Source organism: Psittacula echo (assembly GCF_963264785.1).
Source record: "Psittacula echo genome assembly, chromosome: 3".
NCBI classification, from domain to species: Eukaryota; Metazoa; Chordata; class Aves; order Psittaciformes; family Psittacidae; genus Psittacula; species Psittacula echo.
In genome coordinates, this window is record NC_137736.1 from 84,569,050 (window position 1) to 84,594,541 (window position 25,492).

The 25,492-nt window shown below is 41.8% G+C and overlaps 1 protein-coding gene across 1 annotated transcript in view; it reads left to right on the forward strand.

Annotated features, from left to right (window-relative positions):
* The window catches only part of KLF12 (KLF transcription factor 12), a gene marked incomplete at both ends in the record, with an annotated part of 247,794 nt that overhangs the window by 154,087 nt on the left and 68,215 nt on the right, over positions 1–25,492 (forward strand). Inside the window, 2 exon segments of the mRNA XM_080612449.1 lie at positions 8,559–9,105; positions 24,743–24,878. Coding sequence (XP_080468575.1) covers positions 8,559–9,105; positions 24,743–24,878 — 683 coding nt within the window.

Below are 25,492 nucleotides of genomic sequence, written 5' to 3' on the forward strand. Positions count from 1 at the left end.
TCAAAGATTCAATTTGTTCACAGAAGTTTTTGCATAAACTAAATGAAAAAAATCTGATTTACAACTGAGCTAAAGAAAATACAGGACTTTGTGAAATCAAAAATGGGAAGAATTACCCCAAACACATGGGGGAAAACTTATGAGAAGAACTGTAAGTGAATGTGTGAAATTGTCGTTGTCTGGAGTTTTATAAAGTAACATCTCTTTAAATCCCCAAAAGTAATTCTACACTAGAGGCAATAGGATATTTTTTCATAGTATTTTATCTCCCGTTCAACAATTATTTAGGGATCTGCCATTTGTTCAGAAGTTACTCTCAAATCTAAAATGGATTAGTACAAGGAATACAAACATACTATAAATATTTTTTATATGCTTAAGCAAATAATGCTGCAAGCAACATCTTACACTAATGTTGTTCCATACCTTTGTTAGACTTGTTTCTCTTAAAGAGTTGTGTCATAGCAATAGGCATAAATTGGCTTTTTTCAATAGATTCTATCTTTGATAGGGTGTTCTAGTAACACTGCTCACATATAAATAATGCATCTAAGCAGGTTAGATATAAGGAAGAAGTTCTTTACTGTGAGGATAGTATGACACTAGAGCAGGTTGCCCAAAAAAGTGGTAAATGCTCCATCCCTGGCAGTGTTCAAGGCCGGGTTGAACAGTCTGGGGTGGCATGGTCTAGCGTGAGGCATCCCTGCCCATGGCAGTGGGATTGGAACTGGATGATCTTAAGGTCCTTTCCAATCCTAACCATTCTATAATTCTATGATTCCATAAGCTTAGCATCTAGTTTTCTTAATGTGTTAACGATTTAGGGATCGAGGGGGTAGGTTTTATTGCTTTTAACAAAAAAAATCACGCAGGCCCACGTAGAGTTTGAGATCCTGAGAATTTGGCTCCATGTTCAAGAAGCATATCCATTTTACCTTTAATGTTGCAGTTAGTACGGGGGCTGATTAGTTTATTGGGCAGTAGAAGTCAGTAATAACTTGCCCTGTGCCACTGGAGAAACCCTTTGGTAAACCTGTCAGAGAATCAAATGCTAAGTAACCTTAATGCTTGCTCTGTCTTTGCAAATGCATTATTTAAAAATAAGTCATTTCACACTAGATGTATTTACGTTCATTGTTAAACATGTTTAAAAATTAATGCTCTTTGCATTAGGATCTCCTTTCGTTTTGAAGCATGTTTCCCCAGTCCTAGTTTGAGCTGTTACTAAAGGTTGCAGCACATTGCATGTTTTTACTGTTGAAGTAGTTGTGGAATAACCCTGCACTTTGACTGTTCAGGAAACGTTAAAAGGTGATTTTTACAGCCCTGAAGCTTGAATTTTGCTTGGTTATTTATGAGTGGTTGGTTTGCATTTGCTCTCCTCAGCTCTTAGTTAATTCTCTTTTATTTTGGGGCATCTTCTGTAGGATCTACACATTTAGAGACGCTGCTCACAAAGGCCACCTGTGCCTCATAGCGTGTTTCTTTTGACTCTTAAGACTCACAAAGAGAATAGGATTTTCATCTTTAGGCCTTGAGGGTTGGAAACATCCACTTTGAAATCAAACATCCAAGTGTTGCGCAGAAATGATGATATATTAAGTGACTCGCACGTACTTTATAGTGAGTATCTGTCTCTCCCGTTGAATTGATTCCAATTTGTTTAAATGCATTTCCATTGAACCTCTTTTTGTTTTAATAATTCCTGGATTGCACTCTCTGTCTTCCTTGGTGCCAGCTGGTGCTTTTTAGAAAAGCTTCCATGGGAGGAGCTGTAACAGTGTCTGACTCGACCTTACTTGGGAATGCCGTCTCTTGGGGATCACTGTTCTTCCTTGGAACACAAATTTAACCTTGACCCTGAGCAACCATTTCTTGAAAACTGATAGTAAGCCCCTTTTTAATTTATGCTTCCAGAAAAGAAGCAGAAAGGCTTGCATTTTGCTCTTTTTCGGTGTGACCTCTTGCATTTGCCCAATGCGTCCGAGCTTCTGTCAGCCTGGGAAAGCCTGCAGCTGCAGCCTTGAGCAAAAAGGCACAAATTCCTGCTCACTTGCTGCCTTTGCATTTGGAAACAAAATTCTAAGTATTTTGCTCACTTTTAAGCTTTCAGCTGTCTACTTTTCACCCTTCTGATTTTATGCAGCTTCTGTCATGGCTGTATTGGTGCACTCTCCATGTCCAGAATAGTTGAATCTTGAATGTTTTTTTCAGTGTTTCAAATAGAGGTTGTCACGTCTTTGCGGGCTGTATTACTTCTTCCTTTTCTTAAGAGTATTTTGTTGCTTTGGTTGAAGTGGAGATTTTCAGGCAGAAGCATGTGAGTGTTGTGAATGGAGTATCTCATCATGGAAAGGTGTTTTCAAAAAATCTCTTCTGTAATTTTGAGGAGAGTTCACTCCTAGATTAGCAAGATAACCCAAAAAAGACTGGGCAAAGTGCTGGGTACTTAAGCCATGACTTCCAGGGCTCTTCGAAGTGCCTGGGCTGCTACTTACCCAAACTATCCCTGTTTCAACCTTTTGTACTCTGCAAGTGCTGAGCTGAAGCATGACAGGACAAAACACATGTGGGCAAATACACTTCATGACAAGCAGTGACAGAGCTGCAGTTTCGGGGAAATGAGCTTTCTACTCTCATCTACAGGAAATACTAGGGAAATATTCCATTTTAATTTTAAAAGACAAAACTGTGTACCCAAGATAAACACACCTAAACCCAATCTACCTGCACATCTCATGACATTAGAGTTGTAAGCACATCTGTATGCTATGCAGAAGCAAAATTACTTCTGCTAGAGCAAGCATTTTTTGTCATTTTGAACCTAGCTTGTGTTTCTTCTACTGTGAAGTGCTAGCAAATCTGTAACCTGCAGAATATTCCCAGTTATTTAGATCTCACCCTCCAAGCATGATGATCAGACCTGAAAGCTGCTCTAGCTCGGCAGAGTTCTGCACTGCATGCTCAGAAGACTTCACTCCTGCATCACTGAGCCTTGGTGTTTGGGTACAGCTGTGGCAATGATGTGGTTAAAATTATGGGTAGCTTTTGAGAAGGAGTGTGATTTTTTCTCATCTCAGTATCCTGAGATGATAAAAGCTCTGACAAAACAAAATCATTCTGCCTGAAATTTCTCCTGACAGAACAGAATGAGGTGGGGCAGCACAGTGACAACCAGGAGGGCTTGTGTGATTTGACTAAGAGTTAAAACATTTAGTAATTCATTTTTTAACTTCCTGTCCTCAAAGCTAGCTTATTTTATAAATGCTAAATTTAGTCTGTTCGGTTTCCGTCATCAAGGACAGCTTTTTTGGTATGCTTTCTTACAAAATGTTTGACCTTGGGAGATTGCTGCCAGAAAGGAAGAACACTTCAGAAGCTGACAACTGATTGTTGGAGGTTTGTTAGCTCTGTTGTATTGGAGCAACAGAACTCCACAAAGACTACTCACTGAAGCTTAGTACCCTGTGAAGTTGCTGAGCTGCAAGGCATCAGGATGAGGTGCTGAGAACAAAATGATCTTTGCTTTTTTACTGGTTTTGACCTCAGCTCTGTGGAAACTATGAGCACTTCATGTTTTGGTTATGGATGGAGAACAATACTGATAAACAGGGAAGATGATTGCCATGAGTAGAATGAGAGAGTGGAAAGGAGCTGTTGCAAAATTCCCTCCTGAGTAAGTTAAAAGGTGTTGTTCAGGGGGTTGGAAAGAAGATTAAGTAGAACTGTGTAGTAAAGGATAGCCATCCAGTAGATAAGACATTATCTGCTATAACTTTACCATGCATCGCTCAGGGTCTTGTGGCTGGTTTTGTGGCTGACTGTTTCTCCATAACGGCTGGGGAAAAGGGCAGTAAGGAATGCTTTTTTACACAGCCAAGAAAAGCTTTGTGAATAGGGAAATCACGTGTTATGTTCCTGGTGGTGTTTTTTAATGGCAAGCTAATGAAACAGAGCATTGCAGAGAAAACTGGTGTACAGCGGTAAGGGGCAGGCACAAAAAACATGAGCCAAGAGCACCGACTAATAGAGGCTGCAGGTTTATTAAAAAGCCTTTTCTAGCAGGGAGACATCCTAACCTGCCTTCCAGTTACATTTCAGCCTGGATTTGAGTGGATGGTGAGCAGCATTGTTGGCATGATATGATGGCATTGTTGCAGAGAGGAGCATTAATGAGATTTGCCTCTGAGTCCCAGCTGGATGGAGGCAAGGATGAAGCTGTCCCTGTCCTTCGTACCAGTGGCAGGAACAGTACAGATGCTCCTGCATTCTGAGATGAGGGAAGCCACATGGAGCTATACCCCTTCATGTTGTATTTCCGTGGTCTGGGCTGGCTTCCAAGGAAGCCCTCTGGGTTACAGGGACCTCAGGCTGAACCCTTTCTAACCCACCAAATGCTCTGAAAGCTGCCAGACTCTCAACAACAGAGTTTAGACTCCTAAAACCAAAACGAAGTTTGCAAAAGCAACACAGACACTTTCTGTAGCCAGACCAGAAAACCCATTTCAGATGCCCAGATTAGCAATCGGCTGAGCCCACACCACCATAAGAAGCCCAGTTGGCTAGATGAGGGTGGGAAGGCAGGAATAGAAAGTCAGAATTAAAAAACACGCAACCATTTGGTTTTTATCCAGTTGACTTTAGGATCTGACAGAATGGTTGGAGTAATCAGTAACCTTTGAATATCCCAGCTGTTATGAGCTTCTCAATTAGAAAAGATGTGGTTCCATTAAATAAAACTAACATCAACAGTCATCGTCTAGGCAAATGAATAGTTAATTGTCAGTTAATGTTCTGGGGAGATTCTAAGAAATAGTGTGCTGAGAACTGAGCCCTCTCTTTTGGCTTCATTGCTACTCTTCGTCCTGTAGTTCCTAATTCTGATACAGTCATCGCCATTGGGGAAGGTTTGCTTATGTCATCCATTTTCAGAAAATAATGATAATTTAATGTTCAAAGTTTTGATTCAGATAATAGAACTTTGGCAGTTGAAATAAAACCTGAGATCGTGAAGAAACATCCATACCACTTGTAGGTCACTGTAAGGGAGTGTGAGTTGTTAGGGCAGATCTTTTTGTTCACAACCACCAGCACAGAATATAACACTTGTTTACAATTTTTATCTGAAGTACAGGATGTACAAACCTGTTTTGATAAGGATCCTGCTGTCTTTTGTAATGTTGACTGACATCAGTCACGGCCTGAATTTACTAAAGAAAGGGCATTCTTAGTCTTAAGAGTTTTGGCAGGGAAAGGAGGTCATTGAAGGACATACCAGTTTTCCTCCTGTTTGGAGAAATTCATGAAGGGGTTTGTAAAGGTTTCATGTTTAGTTTCACTGCTGAAGACTGAAATAATACTATCAACTGTATAATAACACTAATACTTAATACTTAGAGACTGCCTAGCCCCTCCAGCACCTCTGGACAAGAACAGGATACCTACCAAAAGATAGATGCAATGTAAGAAATGTACAGTGTAAAAAGAAACGCAGTAAAGCTATTTAAAGAGAAAGTGTTTTGTATGATTGACTCCAGTTACATGGTACTTACTTCTCTTTTTTTTTTTTATTCCCAAAAGACTAGGTGTAATTACTATAGGAAAACAAAGGCCTGTTAGCACAATCAAGAAGAATCTGTAGGTCATGACCTGTGTTTTGTCTCGGAGACAATTGACTCTATCCGTGGAACAAGTAATTTGTATGGTGTCAGCTACGTGATGGTTTGGTGTTCTTCCTTACCTTTCCTGCAAGGGACCTGATGCTGCTTGTTGCAAAAGCAAGTGTGGGACGCTGGGGCAAACTGTGCTCCGTTTGGTGATGGATTGCTTTCAGTGGCCATGTGGATCCCTTGTGTCAAGTTTCAGACATGTCCTGGAAGTCAGAAGAGTCCTGGGAGCAGTCTGATGTGCTTACGCTGGGTACATCAAGTCTCTGATGCCCTTAGAGCACTTGAGGGTGCTCTGAAAAGCAGTGGGGGCAACAACAGGAGGGTACTCCATCCTTCAGCACACTGGGTCAGCAGCATTGGGTCAACCTGAAATCTGCCTCTGGTACCTAGGGGAAGCCTGGAAGAATGTCGACATGTAGGATTTCCTCTGTGGCACATTATCTGCCCTCTGGATGGAGCTGGCAGTTCATACTGCTTCTAGGTAATCCTTTCCCAGCCATTTGCACAAGGATATCCCTCATGTCCCTTGTACAAGAGTTGATCCTGTTTATCCTGCTTCTCTCAGACATTTAAGATAAATGCTGCCTTTAGCCTTACGAAGATTTGGGTATAGCTTGTGCAGGGTGTCCCTCTCTGCCTTGTCTGCACTGTACCACCAGTCAGTTCAGCTCAGCAGAACCAGTCCGTTTGCCCACTGCATATACAAGACTTGTCAAGAGTTGACAAATTATCTGCTTGTGCCATGTGTATTTATGGTTTTGTCTTTGTCATGGCACATACGATATGCCTAATGCAGAATCTCTTTACTGACAATACCCAGGGTAAGGTGTTTCAGAGGAAAGAATAAGGGATCATCACTGGGCAATTACAAGTTTTGCCTTCTTGAGGAAGAGGTTTTTGTAACCTTGTCACTTGTATCTGGTTATGCACTTTATAAACCTGTTCTTCACTCTGTGTTCTTCTTTAGCAGGAGGACTTCCCATTGTCTTTATAAACAATTTTTTTGCTTTTGTTATTTGTATTACAGCAGAACAGCAGGGTCCAGGGACCGGATGAATTGGGGTCCCTTTGTTTTAAGTTGATTTGTGTATGAATAGAGGAAGAGACTCGCTGTACCAGAGATGTTTTTTCTTTCAAATGGGGGAAAATGCCAGCTCTGGGAGCCAGCGTAAATCAGCTGAATAGCTGGGATCTACTAGAATATCTCATCTTTCAGCATGCCAGGGATAGTACCTGCTTAGGCTGTTATTATTGCAATTTTTAGTATTAGTGTTTCTATTTTCCCTTTGCAATAGAATTCCGTTCTGTGATGAAATTTGGCTCAGATTCAAAACCAGGAGGGTTCTCCGTGAAAATATTTAATGTAGTTCATTATAAAAATCCCAAAGTAAATTCATAGCTTGCTTGACTGTTAGCTTATTTAGGGTAGATGAACTAAAATATTTGTAGCTTAAATATTTCTGACTTAATATTTTTAGATACTTAGTAAATACTGTAATCTAGAGATTGAGAGAATACATTTAGAGGTGCTTAGGTACCATAAAAAGATTGCTTGTTAGATCTGTATATGGAATAATTGCTTTGGGTCAAGTGAGATTTGAAGTAGCTTGGCAAACGTTTTTTATTGAGGTTGGTTTTCCATACTACAGCTCATAATAGTGTGTGTGTGTGTGCCTGTAGAGGAGCTCTGCTACAGTGCACTGCCATGTTGGTACTCAGCTGAGGAGCTGAGAGCTGGGCTGTGTCTTTCTGCCAGGTAATCGATGGGCATTCCCTTCCTTGCTCAGCCTATTGAAAATGACTTGAAAAAACATTTTTAAAGAGTAGTTATTAATGATGTACTGTCAGAAAGGAAAGATATCTCAAATGAGCTTCTCGAGGGATCTGTCTTTGGCCTAGCATTATTCAAAAATTCTATTAACCTCTTTGATGATGGAAATATGGAATAAAACTATAAAAATAGCAGATGTGCCAGTCTAGAATAAATTTAGATGAACCAACTTTGAAGGAGCTATGCATTCTATGCTTTCGTGTAAAGCATAGAATTATTTTGTGAAGTCAGGAAAATTGTTCTTAATTAAAATGGGAAAAATAAAAATTATAACAAAAATCTAATGTGCTAATTCAGAATAGTGAATTGCTGTAGCCATTGCTGCCTGCAACAGGGCGACCATACAAACATGGGGCTCTGTACTGACCTGTAAGTTCATTATCAGTAAGTACACAGAATGCAAAAAGTCAAACATTGAACTGAAGGACTATGGTTAATGTAAAGCACTGCATTCCCAAAAGTGGTGTGGAAAAACTGCAAAGGTCACTGTAAAGGGCAAACGAGAGTGCTAAGGCTTGTTCTTTTAAAGTTGACTTATGACAGAAAGAAGCAAGGTCTGCCTAATGTAGAAGAAGATAGACAAGTAGGGAGAAATTACAGTCTTTGAGCATTCAGAAAGTTGTTTGAAAAATGGGGGTGACCAGTTTTTTTTCATATCTGTTGGAGATAACAGCAGAGAGTAATGCTGTAGCTTGAAGATAGATGTTGGGAAGAAATGTCCTGTCAATATAAATAGTGGTTATCTCTGGAGATACAGAAGTTTTTTTCACTGATGACTTTGTGTAATGCAAAAAAATGGGGTGATTTTGTAGTTTTTAATCCTGCCATCTTCTAAGAGATGGGAGTAGAACTTTTTTTGAATATTATGTTCAAACTGAACCTGTCTGTGCTTTTTAACATGATTTAAAATTTGTCGTTTAAAACTGTGAGCTGACACAAGAAAAGGAAACAAATCCTGTGGCTTTTATGACCAAGTTTTGTGATGCGCCTTAGCAATTGGATATGTAAGTTGTCTTTAGCCACGTGTGTAACTGTGTCCTTTTGTCCTTCCTCGACAGTCTCCAAACGTCCACAACTATCCAGATATGGAAGCTGTACCCTTGTTACTAAACAACATGAAAGCAGACTCCACGGAGGATTCATTATCTACAGACCATTTCCAAACACAGACTGAACCAGTGGACTTGTCAATAAACAAAGCCAGGTCATCCCCTACAGCAGCTTCATCTTCACCAGTTTCCATGACAGCGTCAGCCTCCTCCCCTTCTTCCACTTCTACTTCTTCTTCTTCTTCTAGTCGGCCAGCTTCATCACCCACAGTAATAACATCGGTATCCTCAGCAGCATCTGTACCATCAGTATTAACTCCAGGTCCTCTTGTGGCCTCTGCATCTGGTGTTGGAGGCCAGCAGTTTTTGCACATTATCCATCCAGTACCACCTTCCAGCCCCATGAACTTGCAGTCCAACAAAATGAGTCACGTGCACCGTATCCCCGTGGTGGTACAGTCGGTACCTGTTGTCTATACAGCTGTGAGATCACCTGGGAATATGAACAACACTATAGTAGTACCACTGTTAGAGGATGGGAGAAGCCACGTCAAAGGTAAGGTGGAACCAGTTTTGTGCATCTGTGGCATCCTTAAAACTGCTCTTGTAGGAGGAAAATGTAACAATGTTATATTAGTTTCCAAACTTACTGTGTTGTTTGCTGAAAAGTCATATAACCTTCACTATCAAGAGGAACCTTTCAAAGTCTTATCCCAGATGCTCTTTAAAATAAATAAATATTTTTATAAAGATGGAGGTCAGCAGTGGTGTTAGATGCTCAGACAACTTATGGCAATTTTTGCCCTGGGAGGAATAAGTCCTCCCCAGAAGCTGAAGAAATAGGACAACTGAGCAGTGACAAAACATCGTAGATGAACATAGAAAACTCAGGTTATACAGATTTGGCAAGGAAAGGAGTGTCAGAGAGATTCCTTGCACAGAGAATATGCACGTTTCATGCACAAAGAAGTCAATCACTGGGATGCAGGAACTTGTGAAGGAGAGGAATTTGGATCAAAGAGCAGAGCAGATGCAGAGAGGTAGGTTTTATTAAGCTCAAGGAGTGGCAATGTAGTGTTTTGAATTAGGTTTCTTCTTCTAGATTAAATAGCAAAGGGAAGGAAGCCACATGGAGTGTGTATGTTGGGAATGACTTTCACAGGCACAGGACCTGAGAGGCACATGGAGGTGTGAAGGGAGGAAGAAAGCACATGCCAAAAGAACAGATACACTTGGAAAGTTGTCCAAAGAACACAGAAAAGCGAGCTGGAGAGCAACAAAAAACGAGCACATTACAGTTACTGAGGAAGCAATAATCTGTTAGAGGTGGTGACATGATGGGTGGAAGGAAAAAAAGACAAAACGTGTGCCCAGATGCTTTGAAAAGCATAGCTTTATAAAGAAGGCATTAGTGACCTAGATGGGGATGTGAGGAGAGAAACAAGAGAGACTCATTTCAGGGTTCATCGCATGTGAGTGAATAAAATATGGCTAATTCTTCCCTGAAATGAGGTGTTGCATGAGGCGGAAAGGGAGGGTACTGACAGATAACCTTACTTCAGGGCTTATGAGACTACAGGGCATTTAGTAGTACATCTTATATCATCTCTTGTGTACCTAATCACATAACGAGCAGGTCTCTACAACTTAAAGACCCTTTTTCTTCAACTCTCATGTCTTTTTTTGATATACTGGTGACTGTGTATTATTGTACAGGACTACAGTGAGGAGTCATTCTGTTTAGTAGCATCCTCTTGTCCATAAATCGTTGGTTCTCCCACTGCCTCAGTATATGAGTTTGGACTGTGCCCTCTCAACAGGGTTTGACATAGGAAACAAGCTCATGGCTGATCTGGATTTTGATTTAAGCTTCAAAATCACAGTTCAGAAGTTTTATTGCACTTCATACACTGATGTAATTTCAGGACATTGTGCCATTGTGTCAAGAAATGATGAGTGGAAGCAGAACTTTTCACCATGTTGTTTGGGAAATAAGAAAAAAGAAAGTTTTAGTCTGTAATTTGATTTTGGAGCTTTGAGCCGCACCTGACCTTGAGCTCATCCGGAATTTTTCTCATTTGTTTGTTTTCATTTAAAAGGTGCTAGTTGGCTGTGGGAGTAGTCTCCTCTATAGGAAGCACCTCCTGATCTTGTAAAACCAAAACTTTGCTACCCCAGTTTTGTCAACAAAATTCCACAATTTAATATGCCACAGGGATTTCAGCCCACAAGCTCTGGCCCTCCTGACCTGACAATACCGCCTTTGTGCTGTTATTGGCAGAGATCATTAACCAGCCTTGCAGCACCTAGTAATGTACAGCTAAAGAAAAAGAAGGGATTAAGCATTCTTTGATTTTGTTTTTCTCATCCGTTTTACCCATTTTGCTGTCACTAATTCTTTTGATGTAAATGCTCAGGTTAATTTGAATAAATACAATAGAAGAATAATGGGCAACAGTCCTCTAGGTAGTCATCTTTTGTCAGTTTTTGTTGGAGTATGTTTTTCTTTCTTTATATCTAAAACAATATAAATAATAAAATGCAGCGACATTGCACAAGTTAATTGATTTAATATATTTCAGATGTACAGAGATGCTAACAGGATGCTGCTGTCAGGTTGAATTGGTTGCTAAGCCTCTACCACCTGAAGGAGAAATGCAGTTTTGGAAGCATCTAGAGTAGCAACTTTCAGCTTCTACATGAATGCTGATCATTTTCAGAAACAAAAAAATACACACACTGGAACAGAATCAATGCACAGATAGTATCAGCAGCATTTGTCGCATAATCCCTGTGTTGCTGCTGTTCTGGTGCTAAACCAGAGACCATGTTGATGATCCAGGGGTATGGTTGGGAAGAACTTAAAGTTATATTCTACATTAGCCTGTATCTAAGTCCTTTTTGCTCAAATGAGACTTAGGCACTTCCCTGAACAGAAATTCTTCCAATGATAAGATTAATGAAAATTATATCAGACTTAAGTTCAGGCCTCTCCTGTTTTTCTAGGTACAGGTACTTAGGGGAAAACTGCGAAGAAACAGGTTATAGAGAAAGGTATATTCCTTGTTATTCACAGTTTTAGTTTCCTCATGCTGAATTTTCCTCTTCCTTCCAAGTTTGACTAGAAACCATTTCATTTTTACTTTTACTGCAAAACCTTTTCAGGCCACTACCATCCCTCTAATCCTTCCTCCAGGTGTTTTGCCCAGGTAGCTTCTGTTTCCCTGATGCTTCCCAGTCCACCTTTCTCTCTCTCAGACTAAACTGTCCTCCCAGTGGCTGCTTTTCTAGGCAGTTCAAGCAAATACTTCTTTTTCCATGTTCTGTTTAAATTCTCTCCCCCCTCCAGAACAAGTAATCAATATCTCTGCTTTTGTTTCTCCCTTTTTCTGTCTTCCTATTTTTCCTAGTCCTTCCAATTTCACTGACAGTTCTGTGTCAGTTTCAGCAGCTCTGCTTTATCTCTCCCTCCTTATCTGTTAATATTTCTAACCCATACTGTCATCTTGTCCTCTGCCACTGCACATCCTTTGCCATGGCATCATTCATCCTGGCCTCTCTCGCACCTTCCTTCAGGAGAGACTCAGATCTGCTTTTCTGCCTCCCAAAGTGCTGCGCATTTCTGCTCTCTCAGTTCTGTCTCCTCTCTCCTATTTTTCACTCACAAGGGTTCCTGTTAAATCAAACCCTTTCTGCAGCATTGCAAACCAAGTGAGTTTGCAGAAAATTAGCCCTTGTATATACGAGCTGCGAGCAGCATCCCGTCAGGTCCTGTGCCACATGCCACACCCCAAGAGGGGCGATGGAAGCCAGGGTTACCATGCTATGAAAGCACCTCTTTGTCAGATCGATGCTTTTTGCAGGATAAAAACCTCTCAGCTCTCCTAGTGTAAATCAAAATGGGGATCGAAGCATTTTTAGGAATTTATGAACAACACATAATTAGAAGGCAGCCGGTGGATGATACGTTCAGTATCAGAAATGCAACACTAGCCATTTGCAAAACCTTACTAAGTTTCTACATATTAGAAACACTGTTCTGTAATCCCACAACACTCCCATATGTGTACGCACACACAGTTACATGCAGACTCCCTCACCGACTGTGGACCTTTCCCTCCTTGACATCCCCCAGATGCTGCCACAGAGGAGCACTTCAGGGAGACCCCTAAAGTGGGGGTCTCAGTGTGCTGCCTCCCACACTGCCAGCCCAGCTGTGCAAGTTGCCCCATACATCCTCATCCTCACATTATTTAATATGCACAAAGCATAATCATGTGTTAAAGCTGCCTGGGCATGGAAGGGACGGGAGCCAGGACCAAGTCCCTGTGGGCACTGCCGTTTGGGACTGCAGCCTCTGCCACCCCCTACAACGTGTCAAAGAGATGAAGTCAATTTATTTCAGTGGTCACCACTGATGTCTTGTCATCCAGAGCCTTAAAAAGCACTTGGAGATTTTTTTCTGCATGGAGTAGGTGGCTAGAATTTATTACACATTAAAGTGTTTCAGATCATTAAAATCCAGTGACAGACTCTTCCCTCACCTTTTTTCTCCCTGTTCAGCAATGGTAAGGATTGCTAAAAGGTGTAATTAGAGGCACAGCAGGTAGCAGCACCTATAGATAAGGTTGCCTCATGGTTTCCCTTAAAACCCTGTCTTCAGTTGTTCAGAGTCTGCTGTGTGTCAACCTTTTAGGCTAACATTTACCATGCCGCAAATCTGCCTCAGGCTATTTCTTTTTTATTTTTTTCTTTCTTTTTGAGGAAAGTTTCAAGAAAAAATTATCCCACTTTTCCTGAGACTGATCATCGAGGAAAAAATGTAGCATTTTCAATGTTGAAAAATATATTCCAGCTTTTTTTGGTGAAAAACGTTAGAACCTCTGGTTTGGTGCCATAAACCTCAAGTCTGGTTTGGACCACTGTCCTTTCTTTTCTTTTATAAGCACTTGTGGAAACCAGGTCTGGAGATCTGAAAAAAAACATGGGTTCCTTCAGAGGATAAAGCGAGAAAAAATGTGGCTAAGAAAAGGCAAGAAGGAGGTTGGGAGGAGCTGGGCAGTGGGGAGAGGGCAGGATGGAAGGGAGTGGGGGAGAAAAGGAGAGCTGATGAGACAGCCATGGGTGTGTGAGCATGTTCAGGAATAAAAGTGGTAAAGGGTTGGAGACAGAAGAAGGGAGAAGAAGCAAAATGAGGGTAGAAAGGAGATCTGAGCAGGGTGAAGGAGAACAAAGAAGAGACTTGGACAGAGAGGAGTGAGAGGGCCCTCAATGGCAGCAGTGGCAGCAACCGCTACAAACTCTGATCCCATTAGCCTGAGTCTTTCCACTGCTTCAATTTCAGAAGTCTTCCAATACCTAAAGGGGGCCTGTAAGAAATCTAGAAAGGGACATTTTACAAGGGCAGGTAGTGATAGGATGAGGGGAAATGGCTTTAAGCTGACAGAGGGAAGAACTGGATTAGATATTAAGAAAAAAATCTGCACTATAAGTGTGGTGAGACACTGGCACAGGTTGTTCAAAGAAGCTGTGGCTGCCCCATCCCTGTTTAAGGCCAGGTTGGATGGGGCTTTTAGGAACGTGGTCTAGTGGAAGGTGTCCCCGCCCATGGCAGGGGGTTGGAACTGAGTGAGCTTTAAGGTCCCTTCCAACCCAAACCATTCTGTGGTTCTATGAATACTGTTGGCAAATTATGTCCTTCTAGCAGCAGGTTTTGCCAATGATAATATCCTTAAAAATTGTTTTCTGTAGTTCAGAAGAGTTACTCCATTCATTAAAGAGCCTTTCAGAAGCTTCCTCCTGACAATGGTGCACGAAGAAGCTATGCAACTTCGATATTTCTGGGGGGTGGGTTTGGGTTTTTGGGTTCTCACCCTTACGGGTCTTACAGTCTTCAGAAGACGCAATCACTAGCAAAATCCAGAAGTCAGAACATTGTAAGTTTAAATTTGCTGACTGAACTTCATCCGCTCCCTGTGTGCATAAATGTCTGTAATGACATTGGCCTGGACTATTTTTATGTTACTATGTCTGTATGTAGACCTAGCAGAAATGCACAGATTGTGTCTTTTCAAGCCATATTCCTCACTGTGGATACCTGAACATGTAGTAAATACAGTGCCTTTTGCTGCAGATTTTTCTGTGATTTAAAGCAGGTAATACCACTAGATTACATTATCAACTACCCTTGTTGGGGTTTTGGGGTGGGTTTTTTTTTGGTTGGTTGGTTGGTTGGTTTTTTTAGGTACAGCCTGTTATTTCTGCCTACTGTAAAATCCATTCCACAAAAGTAAATCCAATTTGTAGTACAAAGTTAAAGATTTAGAGATCCATTCCATATGTTTAAAGGTCAGATTATATGGTCTGCTTGTATAAATTATGCTATGGAAGAGACTCTTAATTGAAACCAGTAGTGTTGCCTTTTTTATTTCATATGAAGTGATTATCCTTTCTACATTTTAGTAGATGGCTATTTTGGACTTGAGTTGCATTGAGGTGGAGAGTTTCTACCGTAACAGTAATTTTTTTGTTAGGCCAAAAATCTCTAGCTCCTGTACATATTCCAGCCTGTCCACCTCCACCCTCCAGCCCCCAGAATGTTGAATCTCTCTCCCCTTGTTTACTTGGTTCATCTGGAAGAAATGTTAGTGGTTTTGGAAAGGAGGAGCAGTTGGTAATGGCTAGCCAGGAAGGAGAAGCATCTAGAGGAGAGGCTGACATTCAGGGTGGAACCTGCATTACTGGAGATGGTGCATATATTTAAGAACTAGAGTAAATAGTAATTCTTGCCAGAATGGAGAGTTAAAACACAGGTTACAAGATATACTGTAGTATTTGAAATTGAGAAGGAGGTTGCATGAAGACAAAGCAGCTTGGATTAACTATGGGGAGTTCTATAAATAGTCTTCTATTTAAGTCTCAAAAAAAATTATATTTCTGGTGACTCACTACTGACATACTTTGGGTTTTCCACTACAGAAGTGCATGCTCTTCTAAGATTTATCAACAGTGGATTTAACATCATGTATGTTTTTATGTAGGAGCAGGTTTGTGGAAGGGAATGAGGTAGATGTTTATTCCAAATTTATTTGAGAAGCCCAGGATAAGGAGGATTATAAAGTCCATTCTGACATATCCCAAGTTACTGCGCCTTTTGGAAACTGTTAATTTCTTGCCTTCCATGCCAAGAATGCCTCTGGTCCTTCAGCTCTGTACTCTCACCAGGACTGAGCTTTGATCTAGTTGCTTTTATCCCACAAATTTGGATCCAGCAGAAACACAGGCATAAAACTTCTCATTTATTTTATCCCTGCCTTGGGTTTCATTGTGCCTTGGACTGACTTCCTGAAAACTTTATGGTGTCTAAAATATCTCTAGACTGTTGCAGTGCGTGAGTTGCAATCTATTATTTTTTTGTAGTGGCTTTGCAATACTTCATTTCATATTAAATATATTCTATCCTTATGGTTTTGTCTTTTTACTTTTGGTGATACAGTATTTGTGTATAGGATGCTCAGTGAGATACAAATCTTAGAAGTCTCAGTAGTTTGCTTTTGTGTAGATGAGGTCTCACGGCATTCAAATAGCTTACAAAAAAGTCCTGTGCTTAAAAAAATGGTGTGGTATGTTTATGTATACAGGCCAATGACAGAGATGCTTAAGTATGTGTATGTTTTACATCTATGCAGTTACCCTCTCCTCTGTATTCTTCCACATAGCTGTTCTTTCACAGATTTATGGCAAATTATTTGACTGGTGAAATGATTCAAATATTGCCTTTGATTGGATCATAACAATTAATATTCTGTGGTAGATTAGTTACGGCGTGCATTCAGTGCCAATTCCTATCTCTGTGAACCATAGCTGTGCTGGGTGCACTTAACTGCTGTAGCCAATATAGTCCCATAAAATCTCAATAAAATCTGAAAACTGTGGAGTATGGGTAATCTTACTATAAATTGTAATAAAAATTACCCCTGTAGACTCTATATTCTGACCATTACGTTCATGGATACTGCTACTTCGTACATAAAGTTTTATGAAATAAATCGACCAGTTCCGCTGCCCCTACCAGACACCAGGCTGTTTTGACTGAAAATCTGATAGGTGCGCACAGAGTGTTTTCCAACATATAAAGCACTTACAGTGAACTTTAAATAGGAAGAAAAATGCCATATATGTGCTTCATACAGTATGGGCCCCTCACTACAAGAAAGACATTGAAGTGCTGGAGCGGGTCTAGAAAAGGGCAGCAAAGCTGGTGAAGGGTCTGGAGGGTCTGATGAGGAACGGCTGTGGGAAATGGCAGTGTTTGTCTGGAGTCTGGAGAAAAGGAGGCTTAGGGGGCACCTGATCGCTCTCTACAACTGCCTGAAATGTAGTTGTAGTGAGGTGGGGGTCAGTCTCTTCTCCCAAGTAACAAGTGGTAGGACAAGAGGTAACGGCCTCAAGCTGCGCCAGGGCAGGTTTGGATTGGGTATTAGGAAAAATTTCTTCACAGAGAGGGTGCTCAGGCATTGGATCAGGCTGCCCAGGGAAGTGGTGGAATCATTGTTCCTGGAAGTGTTCAAAAAACATGTAGATGAGGCCCTCAGTGACATGGTTTAGTGGTGGTCTTGGCAGTCCTGGGGTAATGGTTGGACTTGATGATCTTAAAGGTCTTTTCCAACCTAGTTGATTCTATGATTCTATGATTCTATTATTCTATGACCAGCTTAGGAGGAGAAAATAAAGAGTATCGTCATTCCCATGCATTTGCGAGGTCCATAAAGCCAGAATTTAGTTTCCTAAGACACCTTAAGTAAACCTGAGTATAACACTTACTCTTTGAGGGCATCATTTCAAACAGCTCATGTACATCTGTGCCTGGAAGTGTTTCTTCCACTGGTAAAAACACACAGCAGTGTCTGTGGTGTTCTCCTTTGACGTTGTCCTGGAGGTGGGTGGGCTCAGCACATCTGAAGGCTCCCATCTCCCTTTGCTGGCTGTATGGGAGGGCCGGGATGGTTGCATTTGCAATACAGGTAGCTGAAAACAGCAGGCAGTAGGCTCTTCCCTCCCCTTCTGTGTCATCCAGCTCCTGAGGTCCAAGGCTCTGAGAGAGGGTGAGGGCTGATGGAAATGTACTGTTAGGTGCTGGTGGGTCGTGGAGTCATTGCAAGGGCAGATTATTATTATTACTAGGTTCCAACTACCTCTTTCACAGTGTTTCTGATGCTGGCAGATTAATAGAATATTGTGCTAAAGCATGAGTGCTGTATAATTTTCTTGACTGTATTTTCCAATACCATCCTTCTAAGGAGTTGGCAGCAAATGTTGCTTTGTTATTTGAGTCCTTCGTGCTCAGCAGACACAGGCACATACGTGTGTAACAGGAGTACTAATGAAATTCTTGTAAATGTTAATTTTGGGGTGTGGGGTAGTATTTGATTTCCATTCCTAAAAGAGGTAAGTGCAAGGCAACCGGTGCTTACAGCTATAGATAATCTTTAACCTGCTGTATGCCAGCATGCACTGGAAGCAGTTAGAGAGGAGATTCTAAGTCAGACATTTGGCAAACACGAGTCTTTTGGCTACATCACATTTCTGCATTGTTTAAATTTCCATTACAGTAAAAACCTGTGGCTGTGTTTGTGACAGCAAGCACATCACCCTGGCGTAGATCAGAACTAGATAGGCCAGAGTGGCCTGCCCACCGTACAGGCTAGCACAGCTGTCGGTGTTACTGTCCCCACTGCAGACATCTGTAACCCTGCTTGTGGCTGGCAAGTCTAGCGGGTTGATGTCAAGGCTGCTTGGAAATCTCATCATAAGCAATCATTTTGAACAGCAGATTAGATATTAGGCATCCTTCAGAGAAAGCCAGGTGAGGAACTTAATATATGAAACAAAAGCAAACAGACTCTGAATTTGGAAATCCTTTCAAAAAGCAGTAGATTCTTTATTTTAAGAGAGCAACTAAGTGTGAGTTAGTTTGTATTATGATGTGGTGTATCAGCAGACCTATGTTTATGCACATTTACAGAGTTACTGCAGAGAAGTTAATTTAATGCAGAAAACTGAGGTCTTAAGAAAAAGTGAGCCAGAGGCTTCAATATTTCAGGATGCTGCTTTCACACCAGCAAGCATCATCTTGTAATGAGTCATTTCGGCATTAGTTAATACTACGTGGCTTAGGTATAACGAGAGGCAAAACTCCTGAGGATTACTTAGTTTTCTCCTGCTCTTAAATATTTCATTCATCTTTAACCCAAGGTGTTATATGTGCCTTTAAATCAAAGATAGTGTATAGATGTGAAACTACTTCTAGTGGGTCTTCATAAGCCTACTGATGGGATGAGTTTTCATCCCTTTCACTCACAGGAAATTTGGCAGCAGGAAATAAATCAGGTTGTGACAACTGAAACCTGCCAGTGGTGATAGAAGTTTGTTAGTGTACAGCCCTTTTCCTGCGGAGAAGGGCACAGATTCAGGCCACCTATGGGCATCCAGATGCAGTATTTCTGATGGCGCTTGGCCTTGCCTGACCAGGTCAGAATACATGGGCTGCATATACCTAAATAATCACTGGAAGGAAGCAAAGCGATTAGAACATATTCATGTGGAGCCTGAATATGATAGGGGACAGCATTTACCCGACAGCTAGTAACACCAGCATGTGTGTGAGAAGTGAGAGGAGGTGTGCTGAGTTCTTGTCAGTCTGGAGAGATTGAAATCCATAGTCCCCCCTTCCCAAGAGATGCCCTAATGTGGACAGGAGCACCAGTTTAGAGAGAGAAGGAGAAAAAAATACCCTTGTGGTGTGGCCCTATGCTCAGGTTTTTCCCCTGGGAATGTGGAGGCTGCATCCTGTTCTGAGGGGTTTGTTTGCTGGCACACTGGATCCTTCCTGGAGATTGTGCTTCCATGATACGGCTAATACTGTGTCAAAACCAACACAGCCTTGTGCCAGAAAGCACAAATTCAATCAGTGCTTGTTAGAAAGTTGCTGTGCAAGTTTAAATCTGTTCCACCGTTGTAGAAGGGGCTATTTTGTCCTGAGAAACAGGATCAGGTATTGTCTGGCCTCTACAGCCAGCATAAATGTTAAAGCCAAAAACTATTTAGTTCAATAGAAGTAGAAGTAAGCTTATATCTTATCCAGATCTGATTTTTTTTTCTACAGGCAACTGGCAGTTGGCAGATACATTAATGATGGCAGTTCTGGAGTATTTACAGGCTAGTATGTGCCTTACGTGAGACCCATTTGCACATCTGTCCTAAAAACAAGTGCAAAAAGTGAATTCACTTTCACTGCCCAAAGGGAAACTCCTGTTTCATAGGGTTTGGCAAAGGGGCCATTGAGAAGTGATTGCATGTATGTATGTGCATCAAGAGCAATTCTCTGTACTTTCTTTAGCAAAAGGGACATTGTTTCTTGAGGCTAACAAGGATGAAGAGCGACGTGGCTGCCTGCAGCCTTCAGCACTTGCAGACATTCTTAAATACTCCCCTGGCTCACCAGTCCTTTCAGCACTGAGTGCTGACAGCTTGCTTCTGTAGCTCCTGTGCGCTCTTTCAATGACACCTTTGTCCCACAAAAGCAGTCTTTGGCTTGTTTGTTTTTGCTTGCCTTGCCTTAGCCTCATTCACACTCCACGAAAACCACCAGGTAGCTCTGCTGGACAAATCTTGCCTTTCAAGAGAAGTAGGAAGGGCAAGAAACCCAGTTCATTTTCAGTGCCTGAGCTTTACTAATGAAATGTGTCTGCCTGTGATAGGGAGAACTCAGTTCAGTGACCCATTTTTGTGGTCCTAAGTTCAAGGAAAAGCTTGGTTGTCAGAACAAGGTACAACATGAAGGGAAGTTAGAATGCTCTGGCGTGTTTTGTGGGCTCTCCTCCACCTTGCTTGCCAGTTGCATTCAATTACTTGCTTGTCCTCCACCTTTTTCATCTCATTTGCTAAATTATCTCTTGCCTACATCTCTTCATTCTTTACCGTTTGATGTTCGTTAGGCCAGTAATTACTTTTAATTCAGTGTTTATGAACTGCAGCTGGTATTTATAAACCTTGGTGCCACCAGTTCCACAGTTGTTCATAGATGTCCGAAAGTCAAAGCTGTTGACATAAGTAGGAGTCATGAACTCCGACTGCATGAAAATCCTGTACTGAAGTTTGCACACTGTAGTGACTGTGAGGAGGAGATATCTGATAGGCTTTCAGCCGGTTCGTTATTAACATGTCTCATTTGGGGGAGGAGAATAGCTGTAAAGGATGTTTTTCTCTGTGGCAGCTGCAGCCATGCTGATGGGAAAACAGAGCAGTTTACACCAGCTAGCAGTGGTGAAATTCAGCCTCCTGATTAGTCGCCTTGGCTCATCAGCACCTTGGCCACCGAAGTCTACAAGCTGAGAAGAGGTCAAGAATGGAGAGGGAGACACAAAAGCATCCATATGTGGGCCGACATTAAAAAATAAGGGAAATAATCCTTAGATCATTATCTAATTTAATTGTCACTTTTAGTTATGTTTATTGCAAAAATACGTCAAAAAATGTCCTTGAGTTGCCTGCCTTTGAATTTGCCCACATTCCCTTTCCTCACCTTTTGCTCTCACCATGCTCACGTCTCACAACACCTCATGATGTTTTCAAATGTTGGCATCTGGTGGGGCAAACCAGGCCCAGTGGGTTAAATTATCGTTAGGTGCAAAAGCACAACTCCATTGGCAACTTCATGGCTGCATTAGGAGTAGACACAGTAGGGTTTACCTTGCTAAGCGGAAAAAAAAAGATGGCAGTTGAGGGTTTTCGTCCTAGCACATTCCTCTAGTAATCTAAAACCAACACCAAATATTATGGGAGTTTCAATAGTATCTTAAAAGGTGGCAGTCTGCAATAATAATGAATCAGCATGTCTTAATAATGAATCAACGTATCTTGCAAGGAACAAAATTATGTAAGATTTTTCATATACATTTATACCATCTCCATGTAGATGTATTCATGTTTAAGTGATCAAAATTGATGTATAACTGAATTACAGACTACATTATGTAACAGCGTTTGTGATTTCAAGTTAGGCTCGGGTTTAAACGTGAAAAACATTTCTGAGCTACCTGCCTAACACTTGCCCTGTAGTGCAAGTCAGATTAAGGCACAGTTAACACAAAGTATTGCTTACATAGGGTTTTTATTACCATTTTATTTACAAACATTAGCTTTCACAAAAACATCATGTATAGCAGCATTTAAATAATGGGCAGGTACAAACATGGAACTTCTTGTAATGAGATTCACTTTTAAGAAAACTGAAGAAGTAATGAAATAAATAACAATCATCTCATACTTAAAGTTGCTTTTAAAAAGGAATATTAGGGAACAAGGCAAAAGTGACACTTTTTTTCTGAATAGCTTTTTGGGGCTAAATCAGCTGACTGGGTGATTCAGTTGAATACTAGATTATCCCTAATGCTCAGGTATGCATTGAGTACCATCTTGTGTAAGTTCTAATTTTAAGAAGCACAGTCAGAATGGTGCTCATTCTGCCTAAAACAGTTAAAAGTTTTGAACAATATCTAAGTTGCTGTACGTTTGTCTCATGCAGGTCATTGTTCATTGTCAATATTCTTTGCTTTGGTAAGCAAAAGTTGTTTTCTTCACTATATATGAAGGAATAATAAGCAGCCCAAATCTAGCCAGCATTACTGAGGCACCTAAGCTGTGTTAGTAGGAAGCAAATAGAAGACGTACTGTGCATCTGTAAATGCAGAAGGAGCTGTTCCATCAGCTTACTGAACATATTTTAATAGTATTTTCTTTATGAAGTTCTTTCATGTAAAAAAAATAATAAAATATAGCTGAAGAGCTATATATTACAATCACTCACTGTTCTTTTCCTCAGAGATGATTCACAGCTAGGACATAAATTAAGACCAACTTTCCCTTGAGTCATCATGCGTTTGGAAGTGCTTTGTTTTCAAGAGCCCAGCTATCCATCAGTGCTCCTGTTATGGCTGTGCAGCTCCTGGAGTATCTACAGTCTTCCCATTGTCCAGTGTGATGCCATCTCTTTTCTAGAGCTAGTGAGCACAGTAACATGAGAAACTTGGCAAAACAGGAAACTGTACTGTGACTTTTGGTGCTGCTCTTGAGCTGTAGGCTTGCTGAACTGTTCATGATCTCTAAAGGGAGCCTGAGATACCTTGATAACTGTTATCCAGGGCTGTGGTTAGGCAGAGTTGAGTAGCAATGACAGCTACCTGTTTTGAGAAACATGTTGCAAGACCTAGAAAATGTCCATCTCTGAGACTGCAATACCGGAGAGCACAAGCTCACAAACCGCAAGAATTAGCTCTTTAAATAAACATTCTTGGATTCCTGTTTCACCTGACCAAACAAAATAAGCACATCTTTAAACAAATCTCCTTGCCTGTCACTCCCCTTCCAGTGCCTCCCTTGCAGGGCCAGGCAGCTCTCCAGTTTTGCTCTCTACTCCAGCTGCTTTCAGTATCTCTCAGCACTTACTAATCCTGTGTGGTATTTCATGAGTAGGGAGGAATGTCTCTTTCTCTATGTCACCTCTGAAGCTTGTCTCTGGGTCTGTCCCATGACACCAACAACCCCCAGTTCCTCTCGGGACTGCCCCAGGTCACACATGTGCCCCATAGTCCCCCCATGCCTGTCTCTCAGTTTCCTTCCCCTGCCCATATGCAGGTTGTGCTTTCTTCCCATTGGAGGGCAGCAGCCAGGGTAAGAGGGAAGGCAGGTAGCCTGCTTTTCTACTCTCCTCTCCTTTCCTGTCTCTTTCTGGCACAAAACATCATTCTGATGGGTTGATCTTGGCTGGCTGCCAGATGCCCACCCGGATGCTCTCACGTTCCCCCTCCTCAACAGGACAGAGGGAGAAAATGAGGTGGAAGAGCTCATGGGGCCGAGATAGAGACAGTGAGATCACTTACCAATTCCCATCACAGGTAAAATGGGCTCATCATGGGGGAAATTAATGTATTGCTAATTAAAAATAGATTAGGATGGTGAGAACCACGGCCTGCAACCCACTATTTTCCTGGGCTCAACTTCGCTCCTTCACTCCCAGCTCCTCTGCCTCCCTGTTCCAGAACACTGCAGGGAGATGGGGAATGGACGTTTGGGTCAGTTCAAACAGCTCCTCTTTGCCACTCCTTCCTCCTCACACTTTTTCCATGCTCGAGTGTGGGCCCCCATGGGCTGCAATTCGCATCAGAAAAGCCTGATCCACTGTGGTCTCTCCATGGGCTGCGGGGGAATCTGCTCCACTGTGGGGAACCTCCTCCCTCCTTGGTGTCTGCAGGGCTGTTTTCACTTTCTTCCTCACTCTGCCTTTGTGGCATTTTTTTGCCCTTTCTTAAATATGTTTTTCGCTGAAGCACCACCACCTTGTCTGCAGGGCTCAGCCATGCCCTACAGTGGGTTGGTTGGAGTGGGTAGGAACCAGCTGTGTCCAGCACGGGCCCCGGGCTGTCCTCATAGAGACCCCGGCCAGCACCACTGCCATACACTATGGGTACTGTAAGCTGTGGATGGACAGAGCAATCCTGCAGTTCCCAGTCTTCAGGTGTTCATAAGACCTGGGTCTCTGTGACTTCTTAAAAACAATCTGTGAAAGCCTAGCTGACATCAGTCACCTGAAAGTTAGGTGCAGTGGTTTTGCTACATGTGATTGTGGAGGGAAGGCTCCTTCAGAGGTTGACACTGGTGTTGAATTGAGTCAGAAATCAGGACAACTGGGGTTTTTTTTTGAGTTGAGTAGGGTGACACGGGTCCCAGCCTGGTATCTCATGATGAACACTCAGAATGAAACACTGCTCATGAAGTTTTGCTACAGTTTTTATTCCCAAGTGTCCTGTGTTGTACAAAGCAGATGTAGCCCTTTCCCTTCACTTTCTGAAGTAAGTAACTTGAGGGTAAACTGAGTTTTTGATGGGTGTTACATGTGCAGTTTTATTTCAGGTCTGTCATGTGCATTGTTGTAGCCTGTTCACATGCCTGCATGCTGCTGGAAATGCTGTGGCACCCCGAGGTGACTTTGCCATTCTGTCACTTGATTTTGGGAAGCTCATTGCAAGCGGTGCCGCCTGGCCCGAGCAAGCGGATGTGTTGTGCGCCCTGATGTTGTTCTGGGACGAGATTAATTTCAGCAAGCTCATATTAATCCATTATATGTCTCTTTCCAGCACAAATGGACCCCCGAGGCCTATCTCCCAGACAAATTAAAAGTGACAGTGATGATGACGACCTGCCAAATGTGACCTTAGATAGCGTTAATGAAACTGGATCTACAGCGCTCTCCATAGCCAGAGCAGTACAAGAGTAAGTATTGCATTCCCAGAGCAAGATGAGTGTTGCCAAAGTGTTCCCAGGCTGAAGGAGGCTCCGGCACGGCAGGGGTGTCCTCCCATCTGTGGGTCAGCATACCTGCCAGCATCTCTTCTGTGTATCTTTGTTCCCTTTAGGAAGAGATGGCTGTATCTCTTGTCTCTCTCTGATTTTCTTTTCCTTTCTTTCTGTGTGCTCTCATTATTAGGTAAAGTTTCATAATGAAATTATTACTTCCCCTTTATTTACTTGCAGAGCTTTCAGTGTTTTTAATGTCCTCTTCAAAGGGAGTCCAAGTCAGGCTTTCACTCAAAAAAACATGATTTTTTTTCCTGACTGAAAGCAGCATCAAGGAGTTCATTCTAGTTGCTGTCAATTAGGAACTACCTACATTTCTCCTGAAGGACAGTGTCACTGAAAGGAAATTAGTGAGGGACTTTGATCAGTTTATCCGTTACTGTTATTTTTCTGTGTACTTTTAGTCACTGGACAGACAAATAAGTTCTTAATTTAATGTCTGCATTGCTTGTTTAGGAAAAAAAGGAACAGTTCATCATGAACATTAACAGTTCTGTAGATGCATGAGCTTGCTCAGTCACTGTAGCAGC